The following is a 20459-nucleotide window of genomic DNA, read 5'->3' as shown; positions in this document are numbered from 1 at the left end:
TCACAGTCCTATCACACTCCTCAGCTGTCATCCTAACAGCTTCTACTTGAACATTTCTGATGGCCAGAAATCCAGCATCTACCTAGGCAGCCTCCCCGACTACCGGAGGACTGTAAGGGGTCAAAATATTCTTTCCTTACAAGTATCAGACAGCTGTATCCTTTGAAAGTCACTCTTGCTTTCTCTGATCATTTGGAACAGTCAATGGGCTGTAGAAGGTACCCAAACCATGGAATTTAGGAAAACCTGGTTCCATTCCTGCCCTGCCACCTATTAGCCAGGTAACTTTCAACCAAGTCACTTTCACCCTCCATGCTTCAGTGGCTTCATTTGTACAACAGGAATACAAACATGTGTGTCCTCTATGTACAGTGTCTTGGAGAAGAAAAAAATCATATTTGCAGAGGGTTTTTAGCTCAGTGCCTGGAAAATAGAAAAATACTTGAGATCATTGTTTTATTAAGTTGGGTCCCTCTTCCCCACAACAGCCCAACAGACTGATCCCTTCTGCCTGAGTCTTTTCTGAGCCAAACACCCACAGAGTCTTTAATTATTCCTTATAGGTCAATTTCAAGTTTGTTTACCAGCCCAGTTGTTCCTTTCTGGACCTGTTCCAGCTGTTAATGTCCCTCTTAAAATGCAGGACCTACAACTGAATACTATAAATTAGCCAAGATTTAAAGTACAGCCCACATCCAGTATTTTCTGCTACCCCTGTTTTCTTCAGAATTATTAGGTTTAACTTAGACTGAACTAAAATTTTAGTGGAGAATGTCTACACCTCTGAATAGATACTTTAATTTTTTTATTTGTAAAACAGCTATCATACTCCATGGTTTGTATGTGCCTGGCACTGTGGTTAGCACTTATGACATATTTTCACATGTAGCTCCAACAGTGCTCGGAAGTGGGTCTCTTATTCCCCTTCTTTTTCTGATAAGGAAACAGTTGAAGGAGTTAAGTGACTTGCCCAAGGTCACACAGCTAGTAAGTGGCAGAATCAACATTGGGTCTACCATGCTATCCCGCCTCCCCTTTCATAGAAGATAAAAGGGCTTTCAGGGATGACGTGTGACACAAGCAGAAGACAACGGCAAAGCCATTTAATACCCAGAGAAGTACAGGGCAAGCAACACTGGGTTTCTGAACAACCTGTCACAAAAACAGCCCCATCTGCCCCTAGCATGTCCCAAGGTCTATGGCTCCAAGGGCAATATGAGTCAGTGGGGGGAAATGGGAAATGTAGAAGCAGTCACCTTCCTTCTTTTAACTTTCACTACTCACCACTACCTTTGGCCCTTGCCTATAACAATCTCGGCACTATGAAGAATTTATTTTCAATTTTCAGCCAAGTTGCTGGTCCTGGGGGATGGGAGGGGCTCTTTTACACTGGTAGAGCCCTTCTGCTTCAGAAATATTTCTACCCTTTGACTCAGCACTTTTGCTTCTAGGACATGAACAGAGGCTTGTCACCAAGGGGGTTCTTCACAGCATAATTTATAACAGCTAAAAAATTGAAAATAGTATAAATGGCCATCCATAGGGGGATAGCTAAATGAATGCTAAAGCAGCCACACACAGCATATGTAGCAATTTAAAACCGTGTTTCTAAAGGTTTAATAATGAGAAGAAATGCTCACTCAGAACCTTTGGTTTTGAAAATGAAGGAAGCAAAACTGATTATGATCTACAGAGGGAAAAAATAAACCTAAAAAAAAATCTACCAGTATGTTAACAGTAGGTATCTGGATAATGGAATTTCCAAGTGGGTTTTATTTTTTAATTGAACTTCATTGTGTTTTTTCAATGTGCTTTTATTGCTTTAGTCATCAGAGGAAAATGTTGTTTTCTTAAAGGGTGGAAAGAATCTTGTCTGAGGGCAGCCAGCCAGCTCATGAAGAGCAGGTTTTCCACTGGACAACATCCATCTGTGTAGCAGCAATTACTACTCTGTTAACCATCAGATCATCTTAATCCTATTGATTAAAATGCCAAAGTAATGCTATTAATTTACTACTTAACCAGTAAATTACTAAGAGCACAGCGTTAGAATTACCTGAGAGTGCTGTGCCACTCTCGTGGGTGTGTGAGTGGGTGGACTCCAATCTCCTCATAGACTCCAGTGTAGGGCACAGAGAAACCTCTAGAAGTTCATATAGTTATCCCCTATCCCCTAGATGAACCAACTGTCTTTGAATTGATAAAAGTCATACTGAACAGTGCACCAAGTACCAAAGTACGCACTATAAGAAATACTTGTTCTTTTCAACAGTCCTGTGAGAGGCAACTATTACTCTCGCCATTTTAGAAACATAACAGCAAAGACTTAGGATAAGTACCTTGTCCAAAGCCACATAGCTAGTAAATGGTAGAGCTTGGATTTGATGCCAGAGTCCATGTGCTTAACACTGGAACAGGCACTTCAGCCTTCCACGCAAAAATTAGTTCCTGTTTGGATAGTATCTTCCACTTTCATCCATGTGGTGGGTTGGTTTGTTTCAGTTCAAACCCAGGGCCTCACACATGCTAGGCAACAGTTCTACCACTGAGCTACACCCCCAGTCCTCAACATGATTTCAACTAGTATTTTGCAAGTTAAAGCCAAGCTATAAAGAGATGACCCTAGAGAATACTGAAGGCAGGAAGTGGAAAGGAAAGAAACCCCAAGAAGAAAAGACTTGAGATCCTTTCATCTGAAATCAGGAAGGGGCCCTGGCCATGGCATCTTGTCCTTCCAACATGACCCATCAATCTTCTTTCCATCTCATTTAATCCTACTAGCTCTCCCTAACACCTCTCCTGAATTCTCCTAAGTAAATACTCCTATATAGAAGCTTATACTAAACCACAGAGGAGCAGAAATTTAAAACAATGCATATTTGCGTTGAGTGAGCTGTTTTAGCAGATTTGAACAGCTGCTCCAAAGCCTCTGCCAAAATTCCACCTCAGCTGGATTCATGTATCAACTCTGCCTCCATGTCACCTTGATTCAGTCAGTCAACCTCTCTGAATGTCAATTTCCTTATCTGAAAATAGAGAAGAAAATGGTTCATGCTCCTTAAGGTTGTTAGGAGGATTAGAAAGCTCATATGAAAAGGTTCTTAACTCTGTGCACGGCATCTAGAAAATGTTTGACCTTTGACAGCTATCACTATTCTCAGTTCATCTCTGAGTCATCTTTTGCATTTATTATATAGAAATGACAGTCCCTACTGACCTTGCAAGGTTATCACACACAGTCATTAATTTATAGCAGGTGGTCAACAGGTGTCTTTTTTTTTTTTCTATTAATGCACATGGTGACCAGGTCCCTTAATTCTGACTCTTCTACCCATCTCTTTCCCCAAGACTTTGAACCTAATGCATGAGACAAATTAAATTCCACCCCACTGAGAATAGCTGTAGCTTTGATTCTGCCTTGGAGATTCAGGGGAATCACCAAGGGCTATTTGGAGAACATTACTAGAGACCTGAAGCTTCCCTGCCATTCCATGTTTACATCCAAATACCTGCTTCAGCTAAACCCTCCAAACTCACTGAAAAGTGCTCACTTTCTGAATATCTGTCCCTGTGTTTATTCAAGGCAGCTTTGGGCTTTACTGGAAATTGTTGTTTCTACAATTTAAGATCCTTTCTTCCTCAGGGCCTAGCAAGGAGTGTTTATTTTCTGAACATCATCCTTTGCATCACAGGCTTCTGAATGCTTGAAGACCACACACTAACTCCACTCCAATGAAAACCATTTTCTCAGGGATCAATGGCACCGTTTTTGCTGATGCATTTCTTATGAGTTTATTGTAACTTGGCTTTTTTTATACTACAGGTTTGAAATAGCATAGACTCTGGAGGGGAATGTGATGTGCTTTTTTCTAATAGACCCAGAGAGGCAAGCAGTATTTGTTTTCACATAGATTTCTCCCTGCTAGTTGGAAAGTCCCTGGGAAGCAACAGTTATCACATGTTCATCATTGAAAAAGGTGAAAGAGAAGGTTGTGAGGGCAGGTGAACCTGTATAAACTATTTAATCTTATCAATCTCATCTGTAAAATGGGACTAGGATGCCCAACTCATAGAGTTATCAGTGAGATTAAATATTATTACACATAAAGCTATTAGTATAATACATAGCACTTCAGATCCACTCAATAAGGACTAGCAGTTGTTATTTTTATTTATATCCTGATCTAACACCTAGTACTTGAATACATAATAGGCATTCTGTAATTATTTTGAAAATATAAGTAAATACATGAAGTAATAAGCTAGATGAGACAATCATTACCTCAGAGTACCTTTTAAATGAAAAAGTTAACAAATTTGAGAAATTCAGTTTTTTCCACAGCATTTGTAAAAGCACCATGATGTTCTGCTGTTCAAACAAGCCTGCCTTTGGTAAAGACAGGGAGTATTTTAAGGATGAGAGACCTGAAACAGAAAAGGGGTAAAACAAAAGGCAAGTTGAATTCAGGGAAATATTAATAGAGTTAATTTAATAAATAGTCAAGAAGGTTTGCCTAATTCCATACTGCGTTTTGGGAGTGGCCAGGTGGTTCAGCAGTTGTCTCAGACCAGATTTGGAAATGCCCCCCTTATGTTATGGCTCTACCATCTGAGACTCCAAGCAAGTCACTCATCCTCCAATGAATTTTTTTTTTTTTTTTTTTTTTTTTTTTTTTTTTTTTTTGGTACCGGGAATTGAATTCAGGGGCACTCAACAACTAAGTCACATCCCCTAAAATAAAATTTTGTATTTTATTTAGAGACAGGATCTTACTGAGTTGCTTAGCAACTTACTTTTTCTGAGGCTGGCTTTGAACTCACAATCCTCCTGCCTCAGCCTCCCAAGCCGCTGGGACTCCAATGGAGCCTCAATGCCATCATCTGCAAGTGGAGATGCTGTCATGAGGATACTGTGGGGATTGAAGTCAGCGTGGATTTGGAAGTGCCATAAAAACTGAGAGTGTTATATATGTGCAAGTGATTATCACATTGTTCTCAACCCATACTTTCCAATTCTCTGTCCTCCAAAGTCTCTCTTGTAATTCCAAAAAGTCAAGGAAACATTTATATCAGGAACTGGAGCAGCCCCTCAGAGGGACTTTGCAAATCACTATCACTTGAAAGAGTCAATAGACCATAGTGGTTAATAGTGTGGGCTTTAGAGACCAGTTGACTCATGGACTTGCCATTTACCAATTGCAAGATCTTGGTTAAATATCTGAAAACTAATGTGTCAGCCTCCTCATCTATAAAATGGGGATAATGATGCCATCATTGGGATTACTAGGAAGATTATATATGGTAATGAATATAAGGTATCCAGCTTATCGTAAATTTTCAGTGGTAGCTACTATTACTCTCATTAGCTGATCCCCTGTCTTCATCTATTTTGATGCTATTACTATTTCTCCCCAATATTTATACACTCCCTGCAGCTTCAAGTGACCAATCCCTCCTGATCGATGTCATCTTTTTTTCTGAAACTTTTTGTCCAGAAGCTCCGAGCTCCATCCTCTATAAAGATGCATTTCTGTAGTGTGATTTATCTGATTAAAAAGAAAGCTGCATTGAAGGTAATGAGAGCCATTTGCTCTCCTGTCCAGCTCGTGGAAGGCATGCTAATTAGGCAGGCCTGTTAAGAGCTTTTACTCAGGCACAGTAAGCCCCACAGGCCCAGCCTCTGTCACCTACACCTCTGGAAGACCCCCAGGACCCCTCGGGGTTACCACGTGGGGGTGTACAATGCCTGTAGACTGATACTGAGAGTCGTTTCACCAAATGATCAGACTGCAGAATGGCAGTGAAGGTCAGAGGCACAGGGAAATTCCCCAAGTGAGACATGTAGGTGCCATCAGGGCCAAGTAAGTTGGTCATTTAGGATTATAGTGAGTGATGTTGGGGACAGGAATATGGGGTTTATACATAGACATAGGTTTGGCTTAGGCCAGTTGCCCAAGTCATTGCATGAAAAGGTTTTATAAGTTCTTCTGGAAGAAAAAGAGGTGACTTCTTCCCCTACTTTCCTACCTTAGATTTCCCCGGAGGACATCAAGTATCTTCCTGAGGGGTTTAAGAGTACCAGGGACAAAGTTCAGGGATTTTTTTTTTTAACTCGAATCAAACACATCACTGATGCCAAATGGCTATGCAGCTAAATCTGGAGTTACAGGTATACAGCATACATTCAACAAATATTTATGAAGCCCTGATCATGCGCCAGGCTCTGTTTCATGAAAACCATGTCTACAAAGAGCCCAGAAAGAAGCATGTGGGAATGGTGTTTTCAGAGTCTTGTCTACACAAGACCTTGATGCCCTGATTCTGAGGGAAAGGAAGGTTACTGAACCGAAGGTTGCCCTTGAGCCAGAAAAGACTGAAGGCTTCCATGCATCTAGGCTTGGCGCATGCACGTGGAGTAAGGGGAAAGGAGATGAGAGAAAAGAAAACCTCGATGCAGTGTGGAAGGCCAGAGCTGGGCAGGTCAAGTCACTACTCAACCAAGCCTCGATTTTCCTACCTGTAAAATGGGAACAGACAGCTCTACTCTCAGGCTGTTTGGAGGGTGAAATGAGATAAAATATGTAGCATGTCTGTCAGAGTTCATAACAGGAATAGTAGGTGCTTGATAAATGTTATTGCTTGTCACTAAAGAAGAAAAACAAAACGAAGCTTTTGGGAAATGAAATGGGTTATGAGAGATAGAGTCTCCTTTTCAGACAATCTACAAGAAATCCTACCCTGACGAGATGGAGCTTGAGGATCTAAAAGGCAGTAGCAAGGCCAGGACTAGGGGAAGGCAAGAGAGGCACAAAGTTTAAGGAGACACTCACTCTGAGGTCCCTACCAGGGCAGGGCTGAGAGTTTTCCTTGAGTTTGTTAGGCTCCTCATTCTGTTGCTGGCCCTGCTCTGTGGGAAACATAAAATAAGTCAGGAGATTTATTTATCTAGAGGAACAGACTAGAATTGATGATAGTATAAGGGATCCTTAGAGAATCAGGGGCAGAACCAGATAGAATCTCAAGGTTTCTGCCAGCTCCAAGAATCCAGGATTTTATTTTGCTATCGGAAGAGAATTATGTTAAAATGCACATGCTCCTTACCCAGAGAAGGCTCCTTATGGGAGGAGATATAACTGTGGAAGGTGGATCACAAAGGGGAGAAGAATGTCTTGTTCCATAAGACCCCGGGCTCAGGACATGCCAACTATGACATTCTATTCCCAGGGGTACTTAGCAGATCAAGAAGTGAGAGTAATAAAATGTCAGGCACTCCCCTGCCAGCCTAAGCCCCTTACTAAAATCAAATAAATCAGAATTGCACAGCTGGCTGGGAGAAGCCAGATGTTGATCTGATGATGAAACTCAGGCGAGGCCTAGGGTGACCGCCTGCCCATGCTGTGCGGCAAGCACCAACCAGGGACGTGAAATGGATCCAAAACCAGGGACAGGAAACCGATTCAGTCCAAAAGGCCAAGAGAGCCACCCTGGCTTAGCTCCACTTGTTCCCAGGGGCCTAGAACACCTGACCCTCTATCGCCCATTCCTTTCCCAAAGACAGAGCCCCTGCAATGGAGGAGGAGAAACCTTTCTCCCTCAAATGCCCAACTGGAACAATGGCAAATGTTGGGTCTTTTTAAAATTACACAGGAACTAATATAAACAAAGCTCAAAATTTCCCTGGTGAATTCCTTCCTCCTCCAAAACACCAAAGTGGTCTAGTAACCACCACCTAAACCAGATGGCAACCTTTTATAACAATTGCTAAAGTACCTGATCTATTCTGTCCACTGAATAAGAAATAAAGAGAGGGCAAATGTTATTCAACACATGATTACAGAATGCTACTACATGCCAGGTGCCAAAGAAGACAGACGAGTTCCATCCATGTGGGGTACTTTTTCTGGTGGAAAGTAATAGATTTAATCTGCACCTGCCCTCATATTCCTTATGCATACAATTGGTGCTTAACAAATCAAAAGGATCATAGGATTTTAGAGCAAGAGAGTTCATGGAAACCAGAAAAGTCACCACTCCCTGGCACTGTACCTTGGCAGAGACTGATGATCCATCCTTCCATTCCTTCCTCTGGTTCGTCCCCAGAGCCAGTCTCTGAGTGGTCTTGATCAACGTGCCAGGTAAATTTCCCATGCCGGATCTAATCCAAAACTGCCATCCACAGATGGAGAAACTGAGGCCCATCTGAGAAAAAGAGTGAGACTAAGATGGCAGAGAAAGTTAGATATCCATCCAAAGCTACCCAGGGTCCCTGGTTCCTGCCTCATTGCTCTGGACTCAATTTCACAGCCACCTTGATAGGTGTGTAGCAAGCAAATGCCCAGGGAGACCTAGGGCAGCCCTTCCAACAATCTTGGACTAGTTGACCAGACATCCTCGGCACAGAATAAATATCCGTTCGTTGGGTACCTCCCTGCAGGCAAAGAGGGTATTCCGGTCCAAGTCAGAGGACAAGTTGCCTGGAAACCAAAGACAATTACCATTTGATGGTGTCTTTGGAGGACCCATTTCCCAAGCTTGGCCAGGCCACAGTTCAACTTAACCAGATGACAGATGAGATATCAGATTGATTATTGTTACCCTAAATGGGTTGAGAAGGGACAACCCTACCTTAACTTTCAGACACACCATAAGGACACAGACCAGAGGGTCCCATCCTTGCAATTCCCCTGGACACTAGTGTTCCAGCTTCATCAACTACCATTTTCCCCACCTCCCCACCCCTTGTATATACATTAAACTTCTTTCTCTTTTCCAAGTTCTCTTGCCTCTAGACTTTACACAATTAGTTCCTTTTACCTAAAACAATCTTCCTCCCCTGTTTCTCCAAGCCAAGTCCAACAACCTTCAAATGTTACCACCAAAGTCATCCCACCTCCAAACCCTCTTGGAACCCCCACCGCCAACAGCAATTGAGTGTGCAACCCCAGTGATAGCAGGGCACATGCCTTAAACATCGCCACTGTTACACTTTCCTCTTCCTTTTCCCTTCCTCAACCTTGCTTTCCTTCCTCCTTTGCTCATCAATCTCTGGCCCCACAAGTCCCAACATTGGTAATCCTCAACCTCTTAGTCCCTCTTCTGCCCCTCACCTATCTTTCCTCCACTTTTCCTACCTGACCTCCAGGACTTCCTGCCCAAAGTGAACTAGGCCCAGGAATCTGGGAACACACCTGCTAAGCTGGAGTGGTTCTTGGAGGTGTGCTGCCCTATAAGGTAGAATTGAAATTGTTCCTCCCCACTTGTTTTGCAAACCCCAGCTCATTTGAATTCAGATTGACAGTTTCACATTGACTCTGTTTCCAATTGATGTTGTAACTGGGAGAATGAGAATTTGAGCATTAATCTGGCCTTTCTTCCAACAAATTCTTGAGAAACCAGTTGTTTTACTGGAGAGATATCTTAAGACTGGATAGGGAAGAAACAAGATAAACATTTCCCCACAGGAGTCCAGACAAAGTCAGATCCTAAGACCAGATGCATGAACAGTAAGAGAGAATATTACAGACTCATAAAATGCTGGCTTACAGCTGGAAGACTCTTGGGAGATATCCTACCCCCTCACTGTATATCTTGGGAAGCTGGAAGCCAAGAGGGGAATTGGCTCACCCAAGCTCACCATGTCATGAGAGCACATTGCCTCTAACCCCTCTGTCGATCTCTGCTCCTGAATCTTTCCATGGTCCCTGTCACTGGGAGTCATAGCTGAGTTTCTTTAAATACCACACTCTTGTTGTGACAAATCCCTACTAGAGGTGATAGCCATCTAATGGTACACCCAATGCATCTATCACCATAAGCCTTCAGTGTGGAACAGAAAACTTGATCCCAGAAGACCTCACTGTCCTTCAAAGATTACTGTTAATCAAAGCTGTCTAAACCAAGCCTGACCCACCCATTACATTCAGTAATCCCTGAAACAATTTGCATCATTTCCAAATACTTTTATAAGGTCAGAAAATCCTAGCGATTGTTTCATTCCTCAGATTCATTCCCAGTTTCTCTGTCCAGCAGCTCAGAGTCCAGAAGTAAATGCTTAAGTCCAACAGAGGTGGCAGGTCCAAATGTGCATCAATGTCCCCTGATGCGTGTTTACTCTGCACAGAGGCACAGAGCACAGATGCACTATAGGTGGAGGAAGGCTTAAAATAATCCTGTGCAAATTGTACTGTCTAAATATAGGCAGATATGGACAGGGATTACCAAGTGAGGGAAGTGGCTATTTTGGCATTAAAGCAGAACCTTTGTATTTGGAGGGGAAAAACATTGGGGAATTTCTGGACAAGAACCTTGAGGAATGGGGTGGGGTGATTTATTGTTATTGCATACACACAAATAACAATGAATTATTATTGAACCAAATCTCTCAGCCATCAGTGCATCCAAGAAAGTCTCAGTGAGGTGTTAATATGTCGCTAACACCTTTAACACTGCAGACCTTCCTTCGTAACCTAGAGCAGCCCTCAGATTCAGGACACTGACAAGAGGCAGCAGCAGTCTAGCACCTTAAAGCCTACTCTTTTTACCTCATTTTCATTACGCTTGCTATTACTGTTATCTTCTATTACAGGAAGTGATACCGGTTTTCCACTTGTGAATAGTGAAATGTAGTTTCCTTTAAAAGAAGTGAGACAATTTAATTTTTTAAATTAAGTCAATAGTAGAGGTAATACACAAATAGGAAAAAAGTTATGAAATGACCATTTACCACTGATAAATGATACATGGGAAAGACTGAACCAGAGAATCTCAAAATTTCAAAGAATTCTGCTGTGACTCTCTTAACAGGATCCTTTGGTAACTTGTGATTATATCTTCTCCATTTTTAAGTGTTGTAAAATCAAAGCTGTGCCTGTTGGGATCACCAGAAGTCAGACGCGAGTTTTGATGTTCTTTGATACAACAGGATCTAATAACCTTCAAAAACAAATAACAGGGGCTAGGGAGATAGCTCAGTTGGTAAAGTGCTTGCCTTGCAAGCACAGGGCCCCGGGTTCAATCCCCAGCACCCAAAAAAAAAAAAAAAAAAAAAAAAAAAAAAAAAAAAACAACAACAACAACAACAAAAAAAACCAAATAACAGATAAAATCATCTGATCTTTGACAAAGATACCAAAATATACAAGACAGCCTTTTTAACAAATGGTGGTAGGAAAACTGGTTATCCATAAGGAGAAGAATGAAACTAGATTCTTATCTCTCACCCTGCATAAAAGTCAATTCAAAATGGATCAAAACCTAGGACTTAGATCAGAAACTATACAACTCCTAGGAAAAAACATAGGATCGACACTCCAATATATAGGTGTAGACAATGACTTTCTCCATAGGCCCCCTAAAGCTCAGGAAATAACGCTAAGAGTTAATAAATGGAATGGCATCAAATTGAAAGTTTCTGAATAGCAAAGGAAACAATTAGGAATGTGAAGAGAGAACTTACAGAATGGGAGAAAACCTTTGCTGGTTACTCTTCTGACAGAGGATTAATATCCAGAAAATATAAAGAACTCAAAAAAACTCACAAATAACCTAATTAATAAATAGGCAAATGAACTAAACAGACTCTTTTGAAAAGAAAAAATGCAAATGACCAACAAATATATGAGAACATGTCAACATCTTTAGCAATTAGGGAAATGCAAACTAAATTGAGATTTCATCTCACACCAATTAGAAAGGCAGCCATCAGGAACACAAACAATAATAAATGCTGGAACACTTCACAAAAGAAGAAATATGATTGGTCAACAAATCTATGAAAAAATGTTCAACATCACTAACAATTAGAGAAATGGAAATTAAAACTACACTGAGATTTCATCTCATTCCAGTCAGAATGGCATTTATCAAGAATATAAGCAACAATAAATGTTGACAAGGATGTGGGGGAAATGGTACTGATACATTGGTGGTGGGAATGCAAATTGGTGCAACCACTATGGAAAGCAGGATGGAGATTCCTCAGAAAACTTGGAATGGAACCACCATTTGACCCAGTTATCCCAGTTGTCTGTATATACCCAAAGGACTTAAAATTAGCATACCATAGTGACGCAGTCACATCAATGTTTATAGTAGCTCAATTCACAATAGCTAAGCTATGGAACCAACCTAGGTGCCCTTCAACAGATGATTGAATAAAGAAAATGTGGTACATATACACAATGGAATATTACTGAGTCCAAAAGAAAAATAAAATTATGGTATTTGCCAATAAATAAATGGAACTGGAGACTATCATGCTAAGTGAAGTAAGCCAATCCCAAAAACACAAAGGTCAAATGTCCTCTCTGATATGCAACTGCTGACCCACAATAGATGGGGGCAGTGGGGAGGGGGGTTTCACCAGATTGGACAGGGCATTGTGGGGGGAGGGGGGATTGGAATTGAAAAGACAGCAGAATGAATTGGATATAACTTTCCTATGTTCATATATGAATACACAACCAGTGAAACCCCACATCATGTACAACCACAAGAATGGGAAGTCATACTCCAAGTATATATGATATGACAAAATACACTCTACTATCATGTATACTAAAAAGAATAAATTAAAAACATTAAAAACAATAATAATAAATGCTGGAGAGAATGTGGAGGAAAAGGTACACTTCTACACTGTTGGTGAAATTGTAAATTAGTAAAACCACTATGGAAATCAGTATATAATTTCCTCAAAAGGCTATGCATAGAACCACCCATATGACCCAACTATATCATTCCTTGGTGTTTATCCTGAAGAATTAAAGTCAACGTACTACAGTGATACATGCATACCCCTCTTTATAGCAGCACAATTCACAATAGCCAAACTATGGCACCAGTCGGCTGATCTGTGGAGGAAGGGATAAAGAGAGTGTGGTATATATACACATTGGAGTTTTAGTCAGTCATTAAAAAAAGAATGAAATTATGTCATTTGAAGGTAAACGGATGGAACTTGAGACCATTATGTTAAGCAAAATAAGTTAAACTCAGAAGGTCAAGGGTCACATGTTTTCTCTCTTGTGTGGAAGCTAGAAAAGAAAAAGGTAAAGAAAGGTTTTGGGGGAGTCTCATGAAAATTGAAGGGAGATCAATAGGGTAGAGGAAAGGGACCAGGAAGAAGGGGGAGGAAAGAGAAAGGGGAAATACTGGGGAATGATATTGGCCAAATTATATTGCCTTATTGAGGCATATATGAATAAGTAACAACAAACCCCACCATTATTTACAACTATAATGCACCAATAAAAATATGAAAAAAAAAATAACAATCATAACAGCTATCCTGATTTACAGTCTTCACCATTTATAAAAGGACTTCCTTTATGTCATAGCATTTCTACAATCAGCTCTTGAAACTCTGAGTGCTTAACCCTTCTCTCATTAAAGTGCCATGTGACCAGGCACAGCATGCACACCTGTAATCCCAGCTGCTCGGGAGGCTGAGGCAGGAGGATGGCAAGTTCAAAGCTAACCTCAGCAACATAGTGAGGCCCTAAACAACCCAGCAAGACCCTGTCTCTAAATAAAACATAAGAAAGGACTGGGGATATGGCTCAGTGGCTAAGCGTCCCAGAGTTCAATTCCCAGTATAATCAATCAATCGATCAATCAATAAAGTGCTGTGTGGCCTGAGCCAGTCATTTAGCCTCTCACAGTGTGTCCACTCCAGTTCACCTCAGTGTCAGGATTTTCAGCGAGCCAATGGTCAGATGACCAGCCTGCAAACACTTTGCTGCAGACATACAAGCTAGAATAACCAGAGGCCTCACCGGCTGCGGAGGAGAATTCCAGTATTAAATGGCACGTTATGCTAATAGCAAATGGTATGGGATAATTGGGGACGAATTCATTCTCCCACTGAACTGCCTAATAGGATTCAGGCTTAGGAAAGAGGCCTAAGAGCCAAGAGATGGCTTGTGCTCTCGTAGCTGCCGGGAGGAGTGCTATGTCCCCAAATCTGATTATCAGAGATGAGGGGCCGCAGAGCGAACAGGAGCTTGCAGACACTTCATGAATGCCACTCTGAGAGAGGTTCTCGAAGAGAATCAGAGCAGCAGAGGAGTCTCAAATCACCCACTGTGTGCCTGGACCCCTGTGCTCCTCAGAGCTGCAGAGCATGCCTGGGGGAAAGGCTGGGATTGTGACTGCAGGACCCGGATAGAGGGTTTAGCCATGCAGGGTCCATGGTGCAGCCGAGAGCAGTGAGGGAAGCCCTCAGGCTGACTGAACTATTACACACACACACAGGGCATGGGGAAGACAATGTATGGAGGGCCTCCTGTGTTCCAATAACTGTCCTGGATATTGTTTACCAGTGCTATCTGGTTACTCCTTGTGTGAAACTAATGTGATAGATGAGAAAACTAAAGTTCAGGGAGTTTATGTAACTTTCCTCAGGTAACACAGCTAATGAATAACTGAGGTAGAATTGATTTTAAATCATCTATTCTTTTCCTCTTCTGCACTATCTTATATCTCATAGTACATATCAAAAACAAACCCATGTAATATGCACACCACAGACATACATCTACAAAGGCATTTTATACATTCATACCCTGTACCCCATGTATACATACACCCACATGAACTCACAAAAACGCCCATACCAAATGCCACCCTTGTCACAAACACAGGTGTTCATCGTTTTGCACATACAGATTTACATGACCTCTAATCCTGCAGAGACACTCCTGTGCGACTCTAAACCCAGCACACATACTACACATCTGTCCACTTGTAATACATAACACACATCATATCCATGATGCCTAGAAATCTACCCACACCTCAGAAATTCACCTGCATCCATAGTTACACACAGAAAAATGCACCTTTCCCTCATCCTGTTCATCAAAACTAGCTCTTCAGGGTATGAATAAGGTATCTTCAGATTACCAGCAAGAGTGTCTAATCCTGGAATAACTTCTGAATCTTCAAAAGAATACCAGATGGTGTCAGTATTTTTATGACTGTGAAAAATAGTGTAATTATTTTTAAATTGTTAATCCATATATAAATATTTATGAACACTTCCTATTAGCCAGGATATTTGATTAAAGTGGCATCTTATTCATTCATTCATTCACTGTGCAATTACTGAGCACCAATTAAGTGTGAGGCATCACAGCAGACACAGTGGGGGATTAAGAGAACAAATAATAAATAAAACCATCATGATTCCTGCTTTTGAAAAGACAAGCACACATAACTAGGCTACAAGTTGCCTGGCTTGTGCCTTGATGGACCTGGGAGGTGAGGGAGGAGGGAGGAGATGGGGACAAGGAAACAAGATGGCCCTGAGGCTTCTAGTCCTAGTCCAATATATTCCCTGGGAGAACAGGGATATGTTGGCATCATCTGGGGAAAACAGGATCTGGAAGGGCAAGTTTGGGAAGGAAACTGTGGCAGTCACATGTAGACTTGAGGCACAGGCAGGACAGTGAGGTGGAATGCCCTGCAGGTGTTTGCAAATGAGGAAAGGGCTTTCAAGGGAGAGGCCAGAGTGGAGACGGAGATTTGTAAGTCATCCTTGAGAGCAGATCGCTTAAACACTTACAACTGATAAGATCAGAAGAGGAGCTGAGGCGAAGAACAAGAGACGCTGAGAAGGAATCCTTGGGGAACACCATGTCCTACTTAACTGCGAGACAGAAGCTTCCATCTCACACACACACTCAAGCGCCTCTATCCCTGCGCCTCCTTCAATGTCAGCCCCACCAGCACATGGCAGGGGGTCCTTTCAGGATTAGGAAAGCTCAGTGGCCCAAGCAATCCAAGGATTGTTCTTCAACCTTGAGCCTCTGATCTTGACTCTTACTGAAATCTGTGCACCTTCAAGAGTTTGTCAGGATCACTGTTCCTAGACATGAGTGATTCATACTTGAGGATCTGAAACTGCTTTGTTGAGGGAGTGGGGGACAGAAATGATGTGAGGCATTCCCAGGAGTTTGATTTCAAATTACCCAACTCTTGAGACAAGAACCACTGATTTATTCTAGAATCTGTTAGTCCCTTCTATTAGCTGGGTATTAACTTTTCCAATTAAGCATTTTTTAAAAATGTATGTTGCATGAGATAGTAACTCCAGAAGCAGAAGCATATAAATTTGTTAAAAGCTCTGTGTAGACCTGAGGTAAAGATGCCTGGTTAGATTTGTACTCCCAAATGCATTTGACTTTGGGAACTTTTTTTTTAATCAGTAACTGATTCCAAAGAGAAACCTGGATTATTCTCTGTTCAGGGTCCTTTCAGTTATGCTGCTCCATGAACGTATGAGAAAGCAGATACCCAAAACCCGGGCTGAGGTTACCAAAGGGTTAACCCTTCAATCTCATCTAGGGAAACACAGTAGCCAAGTGTGATTTCCTCCAAATCCCAGAGATGACACCTTACAGGAGTCCGTGGTTTCTCAGCCGTGGTTTCTCAGCATCAGTCAGACACCTGGCTGCCTGCCAGAAGAACCATGGTTTATGTTTGGGTTGGGTAAACAACTTAGCCTGGGCCTTACCTCATTAGAGACCCATATGACCTGTTCCTCACGCTAGAGCACTGCAGCGGTTCCCTGGGGCTGGACAAGGCTGCGATCTGATCCCCACGTGAGAAAGGGTCACCATTAACCTTTACCTTTCTCTCCCCTTCTTAGCCTTGCTGCCTCTAAGGAGGCTGAAGCTGCCCGCTCTGCGCCCAAGCCTATGTCACCCTCGGATTTCCTGGATAAGCTGATGGGCAGAACTTCTGGATATGATGCCAGGATCAGACCCAATTTTAAAGGTAGAGGGAAAAAAAACTTCCTTTCAGATCTACAAGAAAATGCTTTCCTGGATTACAGAAGCAAGCAACATGGTATTTATGCAAATGATAAATAAACATGATAAAATCCCATGACTTTCTCTACTCAGGACAGACATTGCTAATCAATTCAGTCTCCTCTCCCACCAACCCCAGACAAAACCTCAGAGAATCTGACTCAACAGTACCTCTGGCTACTAGAAGTCAATAAGCAAATGAAGATCTATTTGCTACCTCTGGTGTAGACAGAGGATAAACACAGAATGCGGAGAAATAAGTTCTAGTTTTAGCTCGCGCACAAATTTACTCTGGAATAAGCCTCACCCTCTCTGGGAGATGTGGTTGCGACACCTGCAGTTTTTAAAACATATACTTCATGGAGCTTTTGGGCTTCCACCAGGTGCCCCAAAACAGAGAAGCAGAGGGAATAATGAGCAAGTCCACCTCAGCTTTTTTCCAAGCAGCTCCACTTTTGTTTGTTTTAGATAAAGGTCTTCCAACTCGAATTCATCTGCTGAAAGGTTCCCATGAGAAAAGTCAGATAATAGGAGATATCAAGACTATAGACAAAATGGGGCGCAGCCTTCTCTGCATAGAGAGGCCTCCCCTAAGTCCCAACCTTTAGGTGTCCTGTAGGATTGTTGGCTCTGTGTTGCTAGATAATCCAGGAGTCTGAGAAGAGCCAAAAATCAAGATCTACTTAAGACTTCCTAACTCCTAAAACATGTCAATTCAAATGAAGCAAGTTTGTGACCTAGATACGCCCTGTGGTTTGTCAAATTGCAAACCCTAGTCCAGGTGATCTGAGAAGGTTCACTGAGGCATTTGAAGGTGTAATCACCTTAAACTGCCTAATTTAAGTTTGGGGTCTTAATGATCTTCCTCCCAGCACCCTAGCAAAATCTTATACCAAGGACCTGCAGTCAACCTCCAAACCAATTCCTGATTCCAGATGCCCTTCCTCACTGCTCCTTTGGGCTCAAGTCCAAGAGCAAACAAGGGATGTGACAGCTGTAACGGCTTTCTAATGTTTGCTGAGGATCCCCCTGTTCTCTTAGTCCCCATCCCAGAGTGCTCTATCCACAAGGCTCTGCAAATAGAAAACAATCCATGAGATGCACTCAGGTTTGTGTTTGGACCCACTTCCCACTCCTGTTTACCCCAAGACTCCTTCCCTTCCTCTGCCCCTGCCCCTTGCTTCTGAGGCCACAGCTTCCATCATCATTAGCAAGACCTTGGCTCCCCAAGGACAGGTGAGTCAGGACTGAGGTTGCCGGCACAGCACAATTGACCCAATCCCTTCACCAGGGTCACACTCTCAAATACCCTGACGGGCCAGGCAAGAATTTTTCATGAATGAAGCAGGATGGGAATGAGAAAAACAGAAGATGCAAGTTAATCTAAGGTTGGTCACTTTTTAGCTCCTGCCTCTGGTGGCAGCTGCCAGGAAGGAGCGCAGGCCCTGGGATGCCAGGCCTTGAGATAGGACTTAAATCTAGGGTTTTATGTGATATTCTCTAAATTGACAGTTAATTCACTGCCTTTAAAAACATCATTGACCCAACCAAACGGATCGAGATTGGGCTATAACCCTCCTTCACTAGGTCCCATCCTCCACTACTAACGGTCTTTTAGGAATTCCAATCCGCCACGCCCCCTGGTGGACTCTCTCAGAACTCCATCCTGAGTACAGGGGTCATAGACTTGCTCTCCTGAGAAAGACTCCTTCATTTGTTCATTGTGGGTGTGCCCAGGGTGTGTCAGTTATCTGGGCACATGGAAGTCCCCAATGAATCTTCCATAGATGAATGAGGGACCCAATGAGCCAGCAAATATGCTAGGTGAAGGCTTAAAGCAGACGACTTTCCCAAACTATACTGTCAAGACCAGGGACTTTAATCCAGTTACTATGACTCGGTTCTTTATCTAATGCTTGTTTGTTCAATTATTCATTTACTTACTACCTAGCAGGAATATTTTTAAGAAATAAAATTTTATTTCATCAACACCACCGAACCAGGGCCCTTCCCCTTCCTACTCTGAGAATCTTACTCTGAATACTTGAACCCAAATCAACAGACCTAAATAAATCTCCTAGTCCCCTTCTAATCCTGCATGGGCTCTCATCCCTTCACCCTCCTCCTCACTCAAGGTGAGGTGCAGCTTCCTGGAGCCTCACCCCAGTCTCTTGTGAGGACTGAAAGTCTGGTAAGAAGAGATATCCTGCTCCTGAGCCCCACAATCCCCTTTGCATTTCCACCTAGGCACAAAAAAAAAAAAAAAAAAAAAAAATTTCCCAAAGCCCTAGACAAGCCACAGGGCTCCTGAAAAGTCATGCAGATCAGGCCCCCAATGACCTCTATATACAGGGAGAAGCCAGCATCTTTTGGAAACTCCACAGAATGATTAATCATTCAGCAGCTTCCTTAAGGCATCATAAATTTCCCAGCTCTTGACCCTCCTAAAGCTAGGGGTGTCCAGGAACCACAGGCATGGTCCACAGAGCCCAATGGTTATGCAAATCATACTACAGATCTAAAGCACTAAACCTGAACTCTAATTTTCCCCCTATGAATGTGATGTGTATAACCCTGAATAAATCATTTACTGTATCTGAGCCTCTGTTTTTCAGCATCTGTAAAATTATCCAGTAGGACTAGGCCTTTCCAGCTCTGATGTTCTACGTCTAAGAATTTGTGGATTACAATGGCTCCCAGGATCAGGGACACAGCCTGATGCAAACACACACACAAAAGCAAAATTAAACTTTAATATTTAATGAAATATATATATTATCCTGCTGCCAAAGGCAGCCTGATTGTAATTTTCTCGAGATAATTTAATTTCAGATTTATATCAATGAACCACACCTCCCCATGGGTTCTTTTTGGAAGGAGCCCCCTTACACACATAAATCAGGATCTAATTTATATGGGAGTCACAGTGCGAGACAATTGCAGGACCTGGGTGGGAACTCTGCATGTCATTTCAAGCCAGGGGCAGTAACTCTTTGGGGCATCTTAATGGTATTAAGCTAAATGAAAAGAAAAATCTAAGACTGAGACTAAACAAGGGAGGAGGATAAAAAGACCTTTGTTTAGGTGGAAGTAACAATGAAGCACATTTCCACTCAACATAATGGGGGAAAAATAACACAGAGAGCTATCCAGCTCGGGGGAGAGTTCAACGACAGGGTGAGCATCCCGCTGCTGCAGGTGTGTAGGCACTCAGTCTTGAGAGGGGAGCTGCTCTATTGCAGTGGCCCCCAAACCTGGCTGCCCATGAGCATCACCCAGATAGTTCATTGAACAATAACCTCTGGGCTAATCTCCAGAGCTTTGGGTTCACCAAAGGTGGGGCTGGACCAGGAATTCTGCAATTTAACAAGTTTCCCGGGTAATTCTACTGCCGACAGTCTGTTCTGCACATCAGTTTGAGAAGCAATGGATGAAGTAACCTGTAAGAAATCTTCAGCCCTGAAACTTCCTAACTCTGAAATTCAAAGGGTTTTTGAATGGAGAGCTATTTTGAGTGGATAACTTCCATAAGAGAATTCCAACCCTCTAGGACTAAGAATGGCTACCTACTTCAAGCACTATTCTCCCCCAGAATGATAGGGAAACTGAGACCTGTCAAATGGAAGGGACATTCCTGAAATCAAA

General features: G+C 42.3%; 1 protein-coding gene and 1 long non-coding RNA gene across 3 annotated transcripts in view; one reads left to right on the top strand and one right to left on the bottom strand.

Annotated features, from left to right (window-relative positions):
- Nucleotides 1–20459, top strand: part of Glra1 (glycine receptor alpha 1) — an 85855-nt gene that overhangs the window by 19184 nt on the left and 46212 nt on the right. For both annotated transcript variants that reach the window (XM_047555275.1, XM_047555274.1), the window contains exon 2: nt 16652–16779. In XM_047555275.1, coding sequence (XP_047411231.1) covers nt 16652–16779 — 128 coding nt within the window. The remainder of the gene's footprint in view (nt 1–16651; nt 16780–20459) is intronic.
- The window catches only part of LOC124986689 (uncharacterized), a 71718-nt gene continuing 52345 nt past the window's right edge, over nt 1087–20459 (bottom strand). The window contains exons 3-6 of the long non-coding RNA XR_007109061.1: nt 8047–8199; nt 4795–4881; nt 4283–4425; nt 1087–3026 (exon numbers count right to left, since the gene is read on the bottom strand). This is a non-coding gene — a long non-coding RNA (uncharacterized LOC124986689). The remainder of the gene's footprint in view (nt 3027–4282; nt 4426–4794; nt 4882–8046; nt 8200–20459) is intronic.

This window comes from Sciurus carolinensis, chromosome 6 (assembly GCF_902686445.1).
Source record: "Sciurus carolinensis chromosome 6, mSciCar1.2, whole genome shotgun sequence".
In the NCBI taxonomy this organism is placed as follows: Eukaryota; Metazoa; Chordata; class Mammalia; order Rodentia; family Sciuridae; genus Sciurus; species Sciurus carolinensis.
The sequence above is the reverse complement of the archived record's forward strand: the minus strand, read 5'-3'. Positions and strand labels throughout refer to the sequence as shown.